This window comes from Vigna umbellata, chromosome 5 (genome assembly GCF_029865625.1).
Source record: "Vigna umbellata cultivar VRB3 chromosome 5, Vumbellata_1.0, whole genome shotgun sequence".
Lineage (NCBI taxonomy): Eukaryota > Viridiplantae > Streptophyta > Magnoliopsida > Fabales > Fabaceae > Vigna > Vigna umbellata.
The window spans coordinates 4285584-4302123 of NC_142169.1; the positions used below are offsets into that span (position 1 = coordinate 4285584).

The 16540-nt window shown below is 35.5% G+C and overlaps 2 protein-coding genes across 4 annotated transcripts; one reads left to right on the plus strand and one right to left on the minus strand.

The window, feature by feature from the left end:
- Window positions 1-1326: 1326 nt before the first annotated feature.
- On the plus strand, window positions 1327-14443 carry LOC124829468 (mediator of RNA polymerase II transcription subunit 12-like). 3 transcript variants are annotated; one of them, XM_047302982.2, is made up of 13 exons: window positions 1327-1553; window positions 1643-2195; window positions 3968-4027; window positions 4330-4435; window positions 4822-4890; window positions 5359-5412; window positions 5573-5680; window positions 6475-6621; window positions 6725-7066; window positions 7186-9584; window positions 9982-12588; window positions 13032-13350; window positions 13508-14443. In XM_047302982.2, exons 2-13 carry the CDS (start codon window positions 2068-2070, stop codon window positions 13943-13945), a joined length of 6777 nt encoding a protein of 2258 aa, XP_047158938.2. In that variant the 5' UTR covers window positions 1327-1553; window positions 1643-2067; the 3' UTR covers window positions 13946-14443. The 3 variants fall into 3 exon arrangements, with proteins under 3 accessions (XP_047158938.2, XP_047158939.2, XP_047158941.2); XM_047302983.2 differs by having other exon boundaries at window positions 1677-2195; XM_047302985.2 differs by lacking the exon at window positions 1327-1553 and adding an exon at window positions 2982-3142 and having other exon boundaries at window positions 2058-2195.
- Window positions 14444-15147: 704 nt separating this feature from the next.
- On the minus strand, window positions 15148-16033 carry LOC124829471 (rop guanine nucleotide exchange factor 3-like). The gene is made up of 4 exons (XM_047302990.2): window positions 15928-16033; window positions 15680-15814; window positions 15554-15573; window positions 15148-15462 (listed from the first exon to the last, which is right to left on the minus strand). Exons 1-4 carry the CDS (start codon window positions 16031-16033, stop codon window positions 15148-15150), a joined length of 576 nt encoding a protein of 191 aa, XP_047158946.2.
- Between the last annotated feature and the right edge of the window lie 507 nt (window positions 16034-16540).

A 16540-nucleotide genomic window follows, 5' to 3' on the forward strand; every position in this document is an offset into this window, starting at 1 on the left:
GTTTGATAAATAGGTGTATGGAATGAGAACTTTAGAATGAATATCCATAGCTTTAAACATATTGAAATTTGTTTAGGAGAATTTGAGAACAACATATTCTTCATCTCCTTAGTGCGAAAACCCAAATTGAGAACCATAATGTTGAGACTCTATGAACATAATGAATAGTCAGAGTTTCAACTTGTTAAGGATGCAATTTATCAACTGGAAAATTTTCTAAAACACAAAAGTACATATACACCCACCAAAGAGATAAGTTTAAGATCTTTAAGATATTGAGAGTTATCCTTCCTTAATATGTGCGATATAAAAAAGTTAAAACAACTTCATAGTACTATTCCATTAATAGAATAATCTCATAATTCTTATATACCTTATTTTTTTAAGCACAAAGAAAACACTATTTTTAATGAAAACATAATAATTCAGATACATGCATATTCAAACCACATGATCATAGCATAATCAAATTTTCAACCTGTTTCCTTTTCATTATTTTCTTAATTAGATTATAACCTTAGCTAAAGCTTACATTTTTATCATTTCATTTGTCACAATGAACTCTTCTCTTACCTAATATTTCTCTTACCTAATATGTTGTTTATATAACTACTAATTCAACTTTGTAATGCATGTGGTAACATTTTATTTTATATAATTAAAATTTAGATAAAACTATAGTTTTGACTCACTATTTTGGTTTTCTTATTTTTTTAACAATTTCAATCCTCATATTTTAGAAAAAAAGAGTTTATTATCTATTTTTATATATGTCAAATCTTTTTTATTTTAAAATTTAATTTGGACATATTTTAAATTTAATTAATTAAGTTATTTTCTTATTGATATGTTGAATAAAATACCAGGTCTAAGAATTATAGTGTGTTAATATGTTGATATTTTCTTATTGATATTTCCTATATTGTGTTTTAAATTTTTTTTATAAGCATATTATAGTGTGATATTGAATAATATTTAGCTGTTATAATTTCCTACAAATATATTGAAATTAAATTTATAAACAAATGTTAACACAAAATACTTATTTATTACACCTTACACATGGTAAACTTCTTACTTTCCAATGAAAAAAAGGTCAAAATTCAAACTTTAATGAAATAAATGAATTAAATTTTTTGGACTGTTTATTACTTATTCAGACAATTTAAATATTTAATAATTTTTCCCACACTTTGTAATTAAATTCTACTAATTTTTAAACCAAATAAAGTACAAAAGTGTGAGAAATAAAGTATTTAACAAATAAAGTATTTAACAATTTTGAGTTCTTACATAAATAAAATGTAAAAGAGGCGTTATTTCATTACGAAATCATAATAACCAGCTACTTCACCTCCACTATTCTTCATTGCGATTCAAAGAAAACACCACCAACACAACACAATCATCATTGTCACTACCAAAAAAATTAATAAAAAATAAAAAACAAAAATTCAAACCCTCGACCACACTTCAGACCCGTCTTCTTGTTCTTCGTTTCTCTCTCTTACTTTCTCACTCTTTCCGTCAAAGTTTGCAATTTTTCTTTTCAGGTATGCTTCTATCTTCCTCTTACCATTAATCTCAACTATCTCGCAATTTCCCCCATTATTATTATTGTTGTTATTGCCTCTAATTTTAGGAAACCCCTTTTGTTCTGATTCGAGGAATTGCAGTAAAAAACCCTAGTTTCGCTGAATTGTGAATCAAAAACACCCTCTCTGACTTTAGAAACGCAAAAACCCTAGCCACTTTCTCACATCAGCCATCCAGCTGCCGCGTCCTCACAAACACACCACCGGAGATGGTCAGAAGAGATGTGTCAGAGAGAGAGAAGGACCAAATGAGGGCACGGGGGACACATTTACGCTGAACCTCGCTGCTACGGAGGCCCCGTCGCGGCTAGGGGCGGCTCCGCCACGGCCTGGGTTGAAGACAGTTCTGCAACACATAGCTTTGATTTGATGCTTGAGGTCATTTTCTCTTATTGACTGGTGCAGTTTAGCTATTAGAGCTACTTGTAGTGGTTTGATGCTGAGGGCAGTATGCTGGTTATAATTGGGGGAGATGCAAAGGTATCATGCTGGCAGCTGCACTAGTGCAGTTAATAACACTGCAGTTGGTGGGCAATCCACTAGGGACATTGGAAGGACTGATTCATCTTCATTGCCAGCTAACTTTCCTTTGAGTTCAAGGTAAACGTGCTTTCGGCCTTTATTTCTTTGCTCAAAATATTATTACTTATTTTTTTTTTCTAAGATGGTGTTACTGTAGCACTTGTGATCAAAATATTGCTACATATTCCATTAATTTTGGTTGTAATACACCTTCTGTTGCTTCAGTCCCTGTTAGCTAGCTAAAAGATTTATTTATTGCAACAGTCATCGATTTTACTTTTTGTCATTTTGAAACTTGGAAAACTACTCAGTGTTCATTTATCTTTTTGACTCTTGAGGAATCAAAATGTTATAGTTTTTGGTCTTCATTTCTGTTCATATGCATTTAAATGCTTGGGAAATGCAAGGAGTTTCATCTGTTATAAGGAACTAAACATTTTTTGTCTTTTTATGTTCTTTTCTATTACTATAACTACTTCTGATGCTTTGGTTGGGTGGTCCAATGAGAATTATTAGGTTTCATATCCACAGTATGAATGAGCCACTGAAGAGGCCCATAGACAGTATTTGTTATAAGAAAATTGGCATATGCAAGGTTGAAAACCATCTCTGTTTCTTGATTGTGTGGTTTATGTTTGGAGCCTTTTTTTATTTCCTATCCTAATATATTTGGAAACAGCATACCTATTCAGTAGAGGTTGTTATAGTGTAATTCCTAGAAACTGTCCAAATATTTAGGTTGTACTGACTAATAAGTGATGTAAATGTTCTAGGGATTTTTTCCACCCATGAAATTTAGTTTTCTTTGTTGTTTATACTGAAAATTTGGTAAATATTCCTTCAAGCGATTATTTTATATTATAGGGACATCTCTAAATCTTTGAGCCTGGCTTCCAAAAAGCATCGAGGTTGGGAACGTAAAGTTACTATCATCACATAAGCTAGATGGCTGCTTACTGTTTTATCTGGATAAAAAAAACTCAAAATGGCCTCTTACTACCAGCTAAAGCACACAACTGAAATATGTAATGTTTTTTTTTTTTTTTAATTTTTTTATTATTTTTTTTATAGTTTTAAGATTGAAATACACAAAATAGTTGTTGAACCTTTTAATCAGGAGTAATAACCATATAATTTCATGTAAAATTAGGGAATGATAACAGTAAATATGCAGAAGTTGGTATGATCTTAATCAAAAGTCCTTTATCACATTATTTTGCTGCCGATGTTGCTAAACCATGGCATCATAGCTACCAAGATATGTTACACGTGTTATGTGGAGACGCTATTTGTGAAATTAATTTTTAAACTATTGAAGATGTAGTTTTATTCTTTAAAGTTTTTGTAACCCATTTCCTTTGGAGGTCTTGGGACCTAATATGGCACAGGTATCATGTAACTTGGAGATGAGGATATGAAAAATTCTTTTAAATTTCAGCTATTCCATGAATTATTTTCTTTAAATACTTTATTATGTGCATAATTAATATTTAGAAATTTCCCATTGATAAATGATTATATTAGTGGATTATGGTCATAATTAAAATGAAATATACTTTTAACAAACAATAGTTATATATGTTAATCTGTGTTAGAATCTATCTATCCCCAATCTCAAGTTAGAGTGTAAAAAAGAATCATTAGTTCTATTCAAAAGATTATTAAGTCTTTATTATTGTCTATTATTTACAACAGCTTTAAATATACAGATGAAATGATAGAGCCGTTTGCAATTGTATCATATATTCCCTTGATACTTCAAAATAAAATGGTATATTTTTATTTTCTTATGATAAATCAGTTATTTTATGCTGTTAATAATTTTGAACACAATGTTTTTGGTTTTGCAGGCGACAACCACTATTAACCCCATACAAGTTGAAGTGTGATAAAGAACCTCTGAACTCTAGGTAGTTCTTGCTTGTAACAGAACTTGTTTTCAAATTGTAGATCACTTTTGTTACTTCATGTATAAGAAACATGATAAGCTTTTTGTGGAGGAAATTTGCATGTACACTGTTAATATCCATAAATATTATTGATATACTATCTCAATTACCTTGATCATAAGTGTCTTTTTTGGTTAGTTGTTATTCAATCAATGGTATTAAGATTGCAATGTTTTAGTCCTGGGGGGATTAATGTTTACCTTTTTCCTTATATTTTCTTATTGTTTAGTTGTGCAAATTGTAAATGTCTCTATTTATCTCAGGCTTGGCCCCCCGGACTTTCACCCCCAAACACCAAATTGCCCTGAAGAGACTCTGACCAGAGAATATTTGCAATCTGGATACAGGGACACAGTTGAAGGCCTTGAGGTACACTTCTTTATATCAAATGGATAATGTAAAGTGGCTATTTAACTATTTAAAATGATTACAATGTAACACTTACGATAAATATAGATCTTGTTTGATGCTCCTTCATTCTCGGCAGCCCGATGCACCTATATCTAGCTGTATTTGAATTTGTGTTATCATTGTGTTTCTATTTGTGCTGGTTTCAGTCAATTTGAATACAGTTTGATTTCTTCTTTCAAATTTCATATATGTATCCCCTACTGTTTCATGATGTTTGAAACTATGGTTTAGGGGGTTCTATATTCTGGAGGATTGGCTTCCCTTGATGAATTGCTGAAAACCAACTTGTGCTTTCTAAAACTGATTGTTGTTATTATAACATGGTATTACTTTTATGTCTTCAGGAATCGAGAGAAATTTCTCTGACCCAGGTTCCAAATTTTAACAAGGCAGTTGTACTTAACTGCAAAGAGGTGACTCCCTAGTCTTTGTGAGCTTTTAGATGATTTTTTTTTCTTCCATTTATATCCTTACTATTTAAATGTCTTTCTTTATTTTAATTTAATGAAATATTTGATATTTAAAAAGCTATTATTAGTAAGAATGTGAAATTAACAGAAGAATCTAAACTATAATTACTTAAAAATGAGTTTTTTTTGTCTACAAAATGATAATATCATTTTATATAAAAATTAATTAAATATGTTCTGTTTTGTCATTTTTCATTCATCAGCTACTTCAATAACTGGATTTAATTGTACTTTTAATTCAATAAAGTAACTTATAAGTCTTAAACCGGCTTATATGCTTTAAGCTAACTTATTAGTTCGTTTGAACGAAACATAGCCTATGCCTTGAATATATTGGACATTCTCCATGTTTTTTTCCTATTCACTGGAAGTGTTGTAGGTTAATTCATTGATCTTTTGTCTTCTCTCCAGGCCATCAGAAAACGTCTGAGGGCAATCAATGAATCTCGTGTTCAGAAGCGGAAGGTGATAACGAATTATGTTTATTTTGTTATTTCATTATGCTTGCTGAACATTGTGTATGCCTCTAAAGTATTATATATTTATGTTTTGGATTTTCTTTGGTATAGTGGGCCCTACTTATTATGAAGGTATTTGATCTACATGGTAGTGCTTATTTTGACAGGCTGGTCAAGTATATGGGGTGGCTCTTTCAGGGTCACAACTTGCTAAGCCTGGTGTTTTCCCTGAACAAAGGCCATGTCCTGAAGACTTCAAGAAGAAATGGATTGAGGTATTAATGAAAATCTTGCACTTGTAGTTTTACTCTTTACAACTTGTATAACTATTACTGGTGTGATCTGTTTCTGTTAGAATGTTAGGGTTATTGGTTTGTTGTTAGTAACTTGGTTGGGCTTATAGCCTCGTACTAGTATTGGTGCTAGGCCTAATTAGTGGTATAAGTTATTTAGAGCATTAGATATTGTGCAACTCATTTATCAATATTCAGCTTACTTTTGTAATTTTTATCACTTTCATCCAAACCACATAGTTATGTTATTGCATGTTAAAATAGCATGGTTGAGGTTAAAAAAGGGATCTAAAAGAGAGAAAGACAGCTATTACAATGGACATTGATATTAGATGTTACACATACCCTAGTCTAATGCTCACATATATATATATATATATATATATATATATATATATATATATATATTAATAACTCAAGTAGTAGTACTGCTAATATAAGCCCAGGTTCATGAAGACTAATAATCTTGGTATTTTGACAGTTTTTAAGTTTTTTCTTTGCTGAATCTTTTTTAGGAAGCTTGAGGTTTCACTCATTTGTATGTTTGGGTTGATCATGGTTATAAGTAGCAGGAGAGAGTATGAAAATATGGATACAAAATATGTTTATACACTAGCTACTTCTGTACATGCTATAGCTATTCATGAATTTAGGTGGCTGACTGTTAAATACGTTCCTTTAAGATATTGCTTAGGTCTTTAATACTTTGTTAAAACTAGTTTCTTTCTTGAGATTTTTTTGCTACTATTTTTTTTAACTTAATTATTCTTTTATAGGGGTTATCTCAGCAGCACAAGAGATTACGGTCTTTAGTGGATCTTGTCCCTCATGTTAGAAGGAAATCACTTTTAGAGGTTCTTATTAGGAATAATGTTCCATTGCTGAGGGCTACCTGGTTTATAAAGGTTACTTACCTTAATGTGGTATGGATGCATCAATCTAATGTGATTTACCTATTTATTTTACTCTGAAGTTCCCCTCCATTTTTTCTAAATATTTAAGATGGATTATGGTTGAATTTTGCAGGTTCGGCCAGGTTCTGCTAGTATTCCTTCTGGAATTGGTGACAAAACTCAGCAAACTTGTTCTGAGCTTTGGACCAAAGATGTCATTGAATACTTGCAAACTCTTCTTGATGAATTTTTTTCAAAAAATGGTTCTCATTTTACTCATAATCGAGATCGATCACCCCAATTACCTTATACTGCATCACTTCAGCACAGAAATGATCAGTTATCTATTTCTGATGGTGAAGAACCATCTTTACATTTTAAATGGTGGTATATTGTTCGGCTTTTGCAATGGCATCACACTGAAGGGCTTCTTATTCCATCTCTTATCATTGACTGGGTTTTGCGGCAATTACAGGTGATTGCATGTAACAAGTCTGGTGTATTAATGGAAATTAACCTGAGCTTTTTATATGCCTTGCTGATTTCAATGTTTAGATTTGTGGTATTGATGTTTCATACTTTTGCCCCTTTCAGGAAAAACAATTGCTTGAGATTTGGCAGCTGCTATTGCCTATTGTGTATGGTTTTTTAGAAATTGTGGTGCTATCTCAAACGTATGTTCGCACTCTTGCTGGTGTAGCTCTTCGTGTTATTCGTGATCCTGCTCCTGGTGGATCAGATCTAGTAGACAATTCCCGAAGAGCATACACGACTTCTGCTCTGATTGAGATGCTTCGGTTTTTAATACTTGCAGCTCCAGAAACTTTTGTCGCTTTGGATTGTTTTCCTCTGCCATCCTCTGTAGTTTCATATGCAATAAATGAGGGAAGTTTTATACATAAAGCAACTGAAGCTGCAGGAAAGATAAAAAATAGTTCTGAAGATGTGTGTTTATTTAAAAGTAAAGGATTTGATGCACAATACCAATCATTGGCATTTGATCACGTTATTTCATGCATTCAAGAACGAGTACAAGATCTCACAAAGGCTGTAAAGCCAGGTTATCCAGGTCAATATCTGGCTAAAGCTGCACAAGCCTTGGATAAATCCCTTGTACTTGGAGATCTACATGGAGTATACAAATTTCTTTTTGAAGATCTTTGTGATGAAACTGTATCTGAAGGTTGGGTTGCGAAAGTTAGCCATTGTTTAAGGTTATCTCTGAAGTGGTTTCGGACTGTAAATACATCATTTATTTATTCAGTGTTTTTCCTATGTGAGTGGGCTACATGTGATTTTAGGGATTTTCGAACTGCTCCCTGTGATGTAAAGTTCACTGGCAGGAAAGATCTTTCCGAAGTGCATATTGCCATTAGACTTCTAAAGATGAAGCTAAGGGATATGCAGATTTCTACAAGACAAAAGAGTGGAAATACTCGTGGTCATGGGGTCAGTTATTTAGGAAAATGTTCAGGTCACCAGAGTAATCGGAATTTTGTGAAGAATGCATCCAGAACAAAATCTAGTTCAAGAAGTATGGATCAGAATATCTGCTCTTCAGCTATATTTGAAAGCCCAGGTCCTCTCCATGATATTATTGTTTGTTGGATTGATCAACATATGGTGCATAAAGGGGAAGGTCTCAAACGTGTACATCTACTTGTTGTGGAACTCATACAGGCAGGCATCTTTTATCCACTGGCATATGTACGCCAGCTGATAGTGAGTGGGATCATGGATATGAGTGTGGTTGACTTAGAGAGACAGAAGAGACACTGTCGAATCTTGAAGCAACTTCCTAAGAAGTTCGTCCGTGATGCTTTGGTAGAATCAGGGATTAGTGAAGGGCCACAGCTTACTGAAGCATTGCAAATTTACTTGAATGAACGCAGCCTCATACTACGTCGTTCCTTGTGGGAGAACCATGGTAATGGCAGTAATGTGAGTATATCATCTCTCAAGCAAAAACAGTGTATATCTTCAACAAAAGACAAAGCTTCTACAGTGTCAATTGATCAATTGAAAAGTGCTCCTTCTAATAAAACATCCTCTAAAAGTGGCAAGGATGGCAGTGGTGTTGAAGACCTGAAGACATTCATCTCAGCCCTGTTACAGCTACCAAAAAGTATGTTTAATTTGGGTTCTACTGGATTGGATGAATCTCAAGGCAGTGTCAGGAAACCTATTGGGTCTCAAAGCAAGATTGACCTAGTGGAGACCACACCTGGGTGTGAAGAATGTAGAAAAGCAAAGAGACAAAAATTGAGTGAGGAAAGAAGTTTGTTTGTTCAAGCTCCTTCTCCTGTACTGTCTGATGATGAAGATACATGGTGGGCAAAGAAGGGTCTAAAATCGTCAGAGCCTCTCAAAGTTGATCAACCACTTAAGCCTATCAAGCAGGTTACTAAGACTCGGCAGAAGACTGTCCGTAAAACCCAGAGTCTTGCTCAACTGGCAGCTTCTAGAATTGAGGGTAGCCAAGGGGCATCAACAAGTCATATGTGTGACAATAAGGTTAGCTGCCCTCACCATAGAACTGCTATGAATGGAGATACAGCAAGATCTGTTGATGGAATTCAGTTAAGTGAATGTGAAGATATTGTCTCAATTGGAAAGGCTCTGAAACGGCTGCGCTTCGTTGAAAGAAAGGAAATAACACTTTGGTTGATGACTGTAATTAGGCAGCTTATTGAAGAGTCTGAAAAAGTTGTTGGTAAAGTTAGCCAGTTTGGGAGGCCTTTTGCCACTGTGGATGATAAAAGTTCAATACGGTGGAAACTTGGTGAGGATGATCTTTCTGCTTTACTTTATCTGATGGATGTGTCAGATGATTTAGTCTCAGCTGTCAAATTCCTCTTATGGTTGCTGCCAAAGGTTTATAGTAGCCCTAATTCTACTATTCATAGTGGGAGGAATGTGTTAATGCTGCCAAGGAATGTGGAGAACCAAGCTTGTGATGTTAGTGAGGCTTTTCTGCTATCATCGTTAAGAAGGTTGTATTCAACTTAATTTTGTATTTTTGTGGGTCTATTCTGCCATAATTTGTTATTTTGTTCCTTTTATCAATTCTAATCCTTTTGGTGTTCACTGTGTTTTAAGTAACTGTGATTCTTAATGTGCCGTGAGATGTGTTTAGTCGATTTTTGTAACAAATGCATGTTAAACTTTTGCAAGTCGGTGCTTCTTGTTCTCTTGTCTTATAGGTTTAATTAAGTAATTTTTCTCGGACTTCATATGATCTCCCAACTATCTCCTCAATATTTTTTAATCTGAGCAAGTCTGCTTTTCATCTTTATGCTAACTTGAATTGTTTTGTTTAGTTTTTTTATATTGGATTTGACATACAATTTAATTTTGTTTGGTCTGTCTGTCCTGTTGTATTTGATATAGGTATGAGAACATTCTTGCTGCAGCTGATCTTATTCCTGAAACTCTGTCATCCGTAATGCAGCGTGCTGCAGCTATTATGGCATCTAATGGAAGGGTTTCAGGTTCAGGTGCCCTAGCTTTTGCTCGCTATTTGTTAAAAAAGTATGGCAATGTGGTTAGTGTCAGTGAGTGGGAGAAAAATTTCAAGAGTACATGTGATAAGAGACTTGCTTTTGAAATTGAGTCTGGACGGTCAGTTGATGGAGAGTTGGGGCTTCCACTTGGTGTTCCTGCTGGAGTTGAGGACCCTGATGACTTTTTCCGTCAAAAGATAAGTGGTGGCCGGTTGCCGTCCAGAGTAGGTTCAGGAATGAGAGATGTTGTACAGCGTAACGTGGAAGAAGCATTTCACTATCTTTTTGGAAAAGACAGGAAGCTATTTGCTGCTGGTACGCCGAAAGGTCCCACTTTTGAAAAATGGGATAATGGGTATCAAATTGCTCAACAAATAGTTGTGGGCCTGATAGATTGCATACGGCAGACTGGTGGTGCTGCTCAAGAGGGGGATTCATCTTTAGTTACTTCTGCTGTTTCTGCCATTGTTGGCAGTGTTGGTCCAACTTTGGCAAAATTGCCAGATTTTTCAGCTGGAAGTAACCAGTCAAATATGTCATTGGCTACAAGTTCTTTGAATTATGCTAAATGCATTTTGCGAATGCATATAACCTGTTTGTGCTTGCTTAAGGAGGCCTTGGGAGAACGCCAAAGCCGTGTATTTGAGATTGCTCTTGCAATGGAAGCTTCTACTGCTCTTGCTGGAGTTTTTTCTCCAAGTAAAGCTTCTCGAGCTCAGTTTCAAATGTCACCTGAAACCCATGATACCAGTACTATTCCGAGTGATGTTTCAAACAACAGTAGCAAAATTGTGGTTGCAAGAACAACAAAAATTAGTGCTGCTGTTTCTGCACTTGTTGTTGGTGCAATCATATCTGGTGTTGTGAGCCTGGAAAGAATAGTAACCATTCTCAGATTAAAGGAGGGCCTGGATGTTGTACAATTTGTAAGAAGCACAAGATCCAATTCAAATGGGAGTGTACGTTCAGTTGGGGCTTTTAAGGTAGATAGTTCAGTTGAAGTTCATATCCATTGGTTTAGATTGCTTGTTGGGAACTGTAGAACCATCTGTGAAGGCTTAGTGGTTGATCTCTTGGATGAACCGTCCATTGTTGCTCTTTCAAGGATGCAGCGGATGCTTTCTCTATCATTGGTCTTTCCACCTGCCTATTCAATATTTTCTTTTGTTATGTGGCGGCCTTTTGTTATGAATGCCAATGTAGCATTTCGTGAAGATATGAATCAACTTTATCAGTCTTTAACAATGGCCATAAGTGATGCAATAAAACATTTGCCCTTCCGAAATGTGTGCTTAAGAGATTGTCAGGGTCTTTATGATCTTATGGCTGTAAACATGACTGATGCAGAGTTTGCCACCTTGCTAGAGTTGAATGGCTCTGATATCCATTCGAAATCTGTGGCATTTATTCCCCTCCGTGCTAGACATTTTCTAAATGCCTTGATTGATTGTAAGATGCCTCAATCTATTTATACAAAGGAAGAAGGAAGCAGGAATTCTGGACATGGTGAATCTAAAATTGATTTTACTGATAGTGAATCTACACTACAGGATAAGCTTGTGGATGTGTTAGATGCTTTGCAGCCTGCCAAGTTTCACTGGCAATGGGTTGAACTCAGGCTGCTTTTAAATGAACAGGCCCTCATTGAGAAAATGAAGATGCATGATATATCTCTAGCTGACGCTATACAGTTGTCCTCACCTAGTTTAGAGAAGAGTGGTGCTTCTGAGAATGAGAACAATTTTATTGAAATAATTCTGACAAGGTTGCTGGTTAGACCTGATGCCGCACCCCTTTTCTCGGAGGTGGTTCATCTTTTTGGGAAGTCACTAGAGGATTCAATGTTGTTACAGGCTAAATGGTTCCTTGCGGGACAAGACGTCCTCTTTGGTCGGAAGACTATTAGGCAACGACTGATTAACATTGCAGAGTCTAAAAGATTTTCCATTAAGACACAGTTTTCTGAACCCTGGGGTTGGTGCGCCCCATGTAAAGGTCCAGTTACTCTCAAGGGCGATAAAAAGAAAGTTGATTCTATGCCTCTTGAAGAAGGAGAAGTTGTTGAAGAGGGAATGGATGTGAAAAGGTCCATAAAAGGGTTCTCCCCAGTGTTTGACTCTGAAAGATCTACCAGTAAGCAGCAGCATGGGACTGAGAGGGCTCTTCTTGAGTTAATTCTTCCATGCATAGATCAAAGTTCTGACGAATCTCGAAATTCCTTTGCAAGTGATTTGATCAAACAATTAAATTATATTGAGCAACAGATAGCTTTAGTTACCCGAGGACCAACTAAGCCAGTAAATACTCCTGCAACTGAAGGTCAGACAAACAAAGTAAATAGCCGCAAAAATATAAGAAGTGGCAGCCCTGGTTTAGCCAGAAGACCAACACCTACTCCGGATTCTTCTTCACTTTCTCCTGCTTCATTGCGAGCATCAATATCTTTACGTGTGCAGTTGCTCATGAGATTTCTTCCTATTATTTGCACAGACGGGTAATTAAGACTGTATTTCTTCTAATCTTAAAATTGTTTTCTGTGCTTTCCTGAAACGCATTTTCCTTCTGGGTTGTTGCTGCACTGTCTCTTTTCATGGGATTAAGCGGTATGAGGTTTTCTGGAAACATGTTTATATAGTTAACTATGTGGGGGTAAAAGTCCACCGTTTTTGGTTTTGTTGAAATTCATAAAAACCAAGATAGATAATTGCAATATGAACATTTTCAACCATACAGTTACTGTCGTATTATCAATTTGCATTGATAATACTTGCACTGATGTTTGTGGGTGCTGTAAGTCAAATTTGCATCTGATCTTTTCAGAAATGAAATATGGATTTTGGTGGGCATATGAAGGCATATGCTTGTTTTAATGTATGCCTTAGAGTATCAACTGTAGGATTTTCAGAGGTAGTTTAGCTAAGATGTTTGATTTTGCAGGGAGTCTTCTGTACGGAGTATGAGATACACACTTGCATCTGTGCTTCTTCGTCTCCTTGGCAGCCGGGTTGTGCATGAGGATGCAATGGTGAATGCCATGCAATATTCTCCATTGAGAAAGGAGGCGGAATCACCTGCTGAGGCTGCTTTTGTGGATTCTTCTGTTGAATGCCTGTTTGATCGTCTGTTGTTGATCTTGCATGGATTGTTGAGTAGTTCCCTTCCAAGTTGGCTTAGGTCGAAATCTGTTGCAAAGACAGCTAACGAATCTGCAAGGGAATTTTCTGGTTTTGATCGCGAGCCCTTGGAGGCATTGCAGGTATGATCTTTCAGCCTATTAATGTGCAAAACTTAGTTTCTGTGACTGATCCTGTTATTATTTTAGGAATGCATTTTATTCTGGATATTATCATCTGGGTGATGCCGATTAGAATGCAGGCTTCTTACTTTTCTTATGGTCTATTATCTAAATACAGAATCACCTTGATAACATGCAACTGCCAGACACTATCCGGTGGCGTATCCAAGCTGCAATGCCTGTACTTCCTCCCACTATAAGGTGCCATTTCTCATGCCAGCTGCCGACGGTTCCAACTTCTGCTCTTGCATCTCTTCAACCCAACACTACAAATTCTGGGTTTAACTCCAGCAGTTCAACTGTCCCTCAGAGGAACTCTGTTCCATCATCAAGGACTACAGCATCAGGGAAGTCAAAGCAACAGGAAAATGATTTGGACATTGACCCTTGGATGCTTTTAGAAGATGGGGCTGGATCTTGCCCGTCGGCAAATAATACTAATATAATTGGAAGTGGTGATCGGGTAAATATTCGTGCTGCCAGCTGGCTTAAAGGGGCAGTAAGAGTGCGGCGAACAGACCTTACATATGTTGGCGCTGTGGATGAGGATAGTTGATTAACAAGATTTTTTTTTTGGCTTCATGTATGCAAACCCCTCAGCAAGTGTATTAGTTGTTTCATCGTCTATTTTTGATGGCAGACTGGCATGAAGATGCCTTTCTGTGCTCGCCGTCCCGTGTGGAAGGGAGGTTGAGGGGACATCAATTTGAGAAACAGGTGAAGGGACGTGTTCTTCGTTAATGAAAAGTGAAGCTCATCATCGTGTTGGTTCTGGCCTGGTTTGACTAAACTAACCTGTTCATCACCCCACCCTGGACTAGTGCACTTTCAGACACAGTTCAGTGGTTTATTGTAAATATAGGATCATTGTTTCAACTTTCCCAATTTATTTGATAATATATCTCAGGTGGTCTGTAGTTTTTCTGTTCTAATTCATGTTTCAATGTGTAAACTGCCTGTATCTTCCGGGGACATAGGCACACACCAGTGCACGTGTTCATTTTGTCTTTTTTAAATATTCAGAATATGAAAATATGTGCTTTCATCTGGAAAATTCAGCATTCGATTTACTTGCAAGTCCAGTGAATTTTACCAATAGAGGGATAAATTCGTTTAGTCCATGAAAAAATCAGTTTTTTTTAGTCTGAAAGATAACTTGTTCCCTTCTAATTTCTCACTTTTTATCTTAATAAAAATAAAGTTTAGTTTTGATCGACAATCAGGTGGAATAGTTTAGTAATGCACCATCCTTAAGTGATGTGATAAGGTGTGATAAATGTATTTTGAAAAGTAATTTATATGGTCGTTGATGTTATTTACTATACCCTCAGTTTTAGGAGTCAGCCTTTTCTTTATGGGGTAACATTTAATAGAATCCTCAATCACTTGGAATTGCAGCTGGAAAGAAAAAGAGATGCAGACTTGTTAGAGATGCCTATGTGGAGATTACCTCGAAGGTTTTCTCATATATTGTAATTACTCTAAGACCATTATATTTAGTAAGAATCATTTTTAGTATAATATTCTTGCTCACTTTTTTAGTTTCTATAAATACAAAATTAACTATTTCAAGACAATAATGTAGAAGTTTTAATATTTTATTGAAAACTGATATAGAAGTTTCAATATGTACTTACCTTAACTCGTTCAATCAAATAGTAAATTTATGTTTCTTTTACATCTTTCTTCTCAACCATGTTTCACAAGACTCATTTTTGAGATTTCAACTTTCATAATGAGACTTCCAGAAACAAGTTTTTATCTTAAACAACGGGAATGAAGACCAACCTTGGGAAGATTATCTATATATGTTTCTGGGATATCTATTTCTTCAAGAACATTGCTGTTTATTGCCATTGCCGCCTTATGAATTTGATTAGCACCGACTCTTTTCTCTATCAGGTGCTTTCTTGACACATCAGAGACACCACCAGGAAGAACACAAGGAACTGACAACCACCACTTGTCATCTTTCCTTGGAACAATTCTTCGAAATGAGGCCCCACAATTGGAATTTCCTGGTATGTTCTCTGCACACCAAAATTCAGTGTCCTGAAAAGTAGCTAATATTTCCTGCGAACAATGTTATGTTCATAATCTAAGTTACAAGAAGTCTTCATGAAAACTGATGCAAGATGGAAGAAGCAATTGAGGTTTGTCTTACTATGGCCTGTTTTTCATCATCTGAAAGAGAGCATCAGATCATGTCATATACATTTACAGATACCAAACAAGTTCCATTGAAGATTTCATTATCATTTAGCAAATCTCACTTCCACTATTGTGCCACCTTTTAAATATGCAGTTGGAGCAAATTCTTGTATGTAGCCACACACTGATAAAAGAACCTTCATTTCCCTTTTCCACATGGCCTTCTTCTCTGACTTTAGTGGTTCCAACTTTAAGCTTTGACCAAATACAGTTGCTGTAGAATTCACAAATCAAACACATTCAAGGACAAAAGGAATTGCATACAAATATGCACAAGAGTGTGTTATCAGCCAATGTTATTGAGTATTAAAACAGTTAAAAATTTACCAAAGCCATTGGTAATGGCATTTGAGATTGTAACTGTATTGCAAACACCTTTCCCACTACCAGACATGTTTTCTCCCGGTAGAAGCTTTGCAAATCTTTCCTTCATATCATTTCAAGCTCGGATAAAAGCACAAGTGTAAGAAAAGTGTCCTAAAACTTGTGTCCTTCATCATTTTAAAAATTATGTCAGTCTCTATTAAAACTTGTACTGAGTTATTCAAAGTGTCCTAAAACATCAGAAATAGTTACACAAGATAAGAAAAGTTATGACTTGTTTCTCTTACCAAGAGGGGTGAATTGGTAATCAATAAAAACGTTTTCTTTTTAATTCTTTTTGGAAACTTTAGATGATTTTTAAAAGCGCACAATACAATTATCAAAATAACGCAGTAAAGAGATTAAGGATAGAAAACAAAACACAATCTTTTTATCCTGGTTCGGCCTCAATGCTTACATCCAGTCTCTTTCAATCAACCTTAGATTGAAAGACTTTCCACTATAAAGATTTTGAGTTTTTACAACAAGGAATTACAGCGACCCATTGTCAAAATGTAAATCTCCTCTCTAACTCACACTAATCTAATATAGCAAACACACCCTACACAAGAACAAT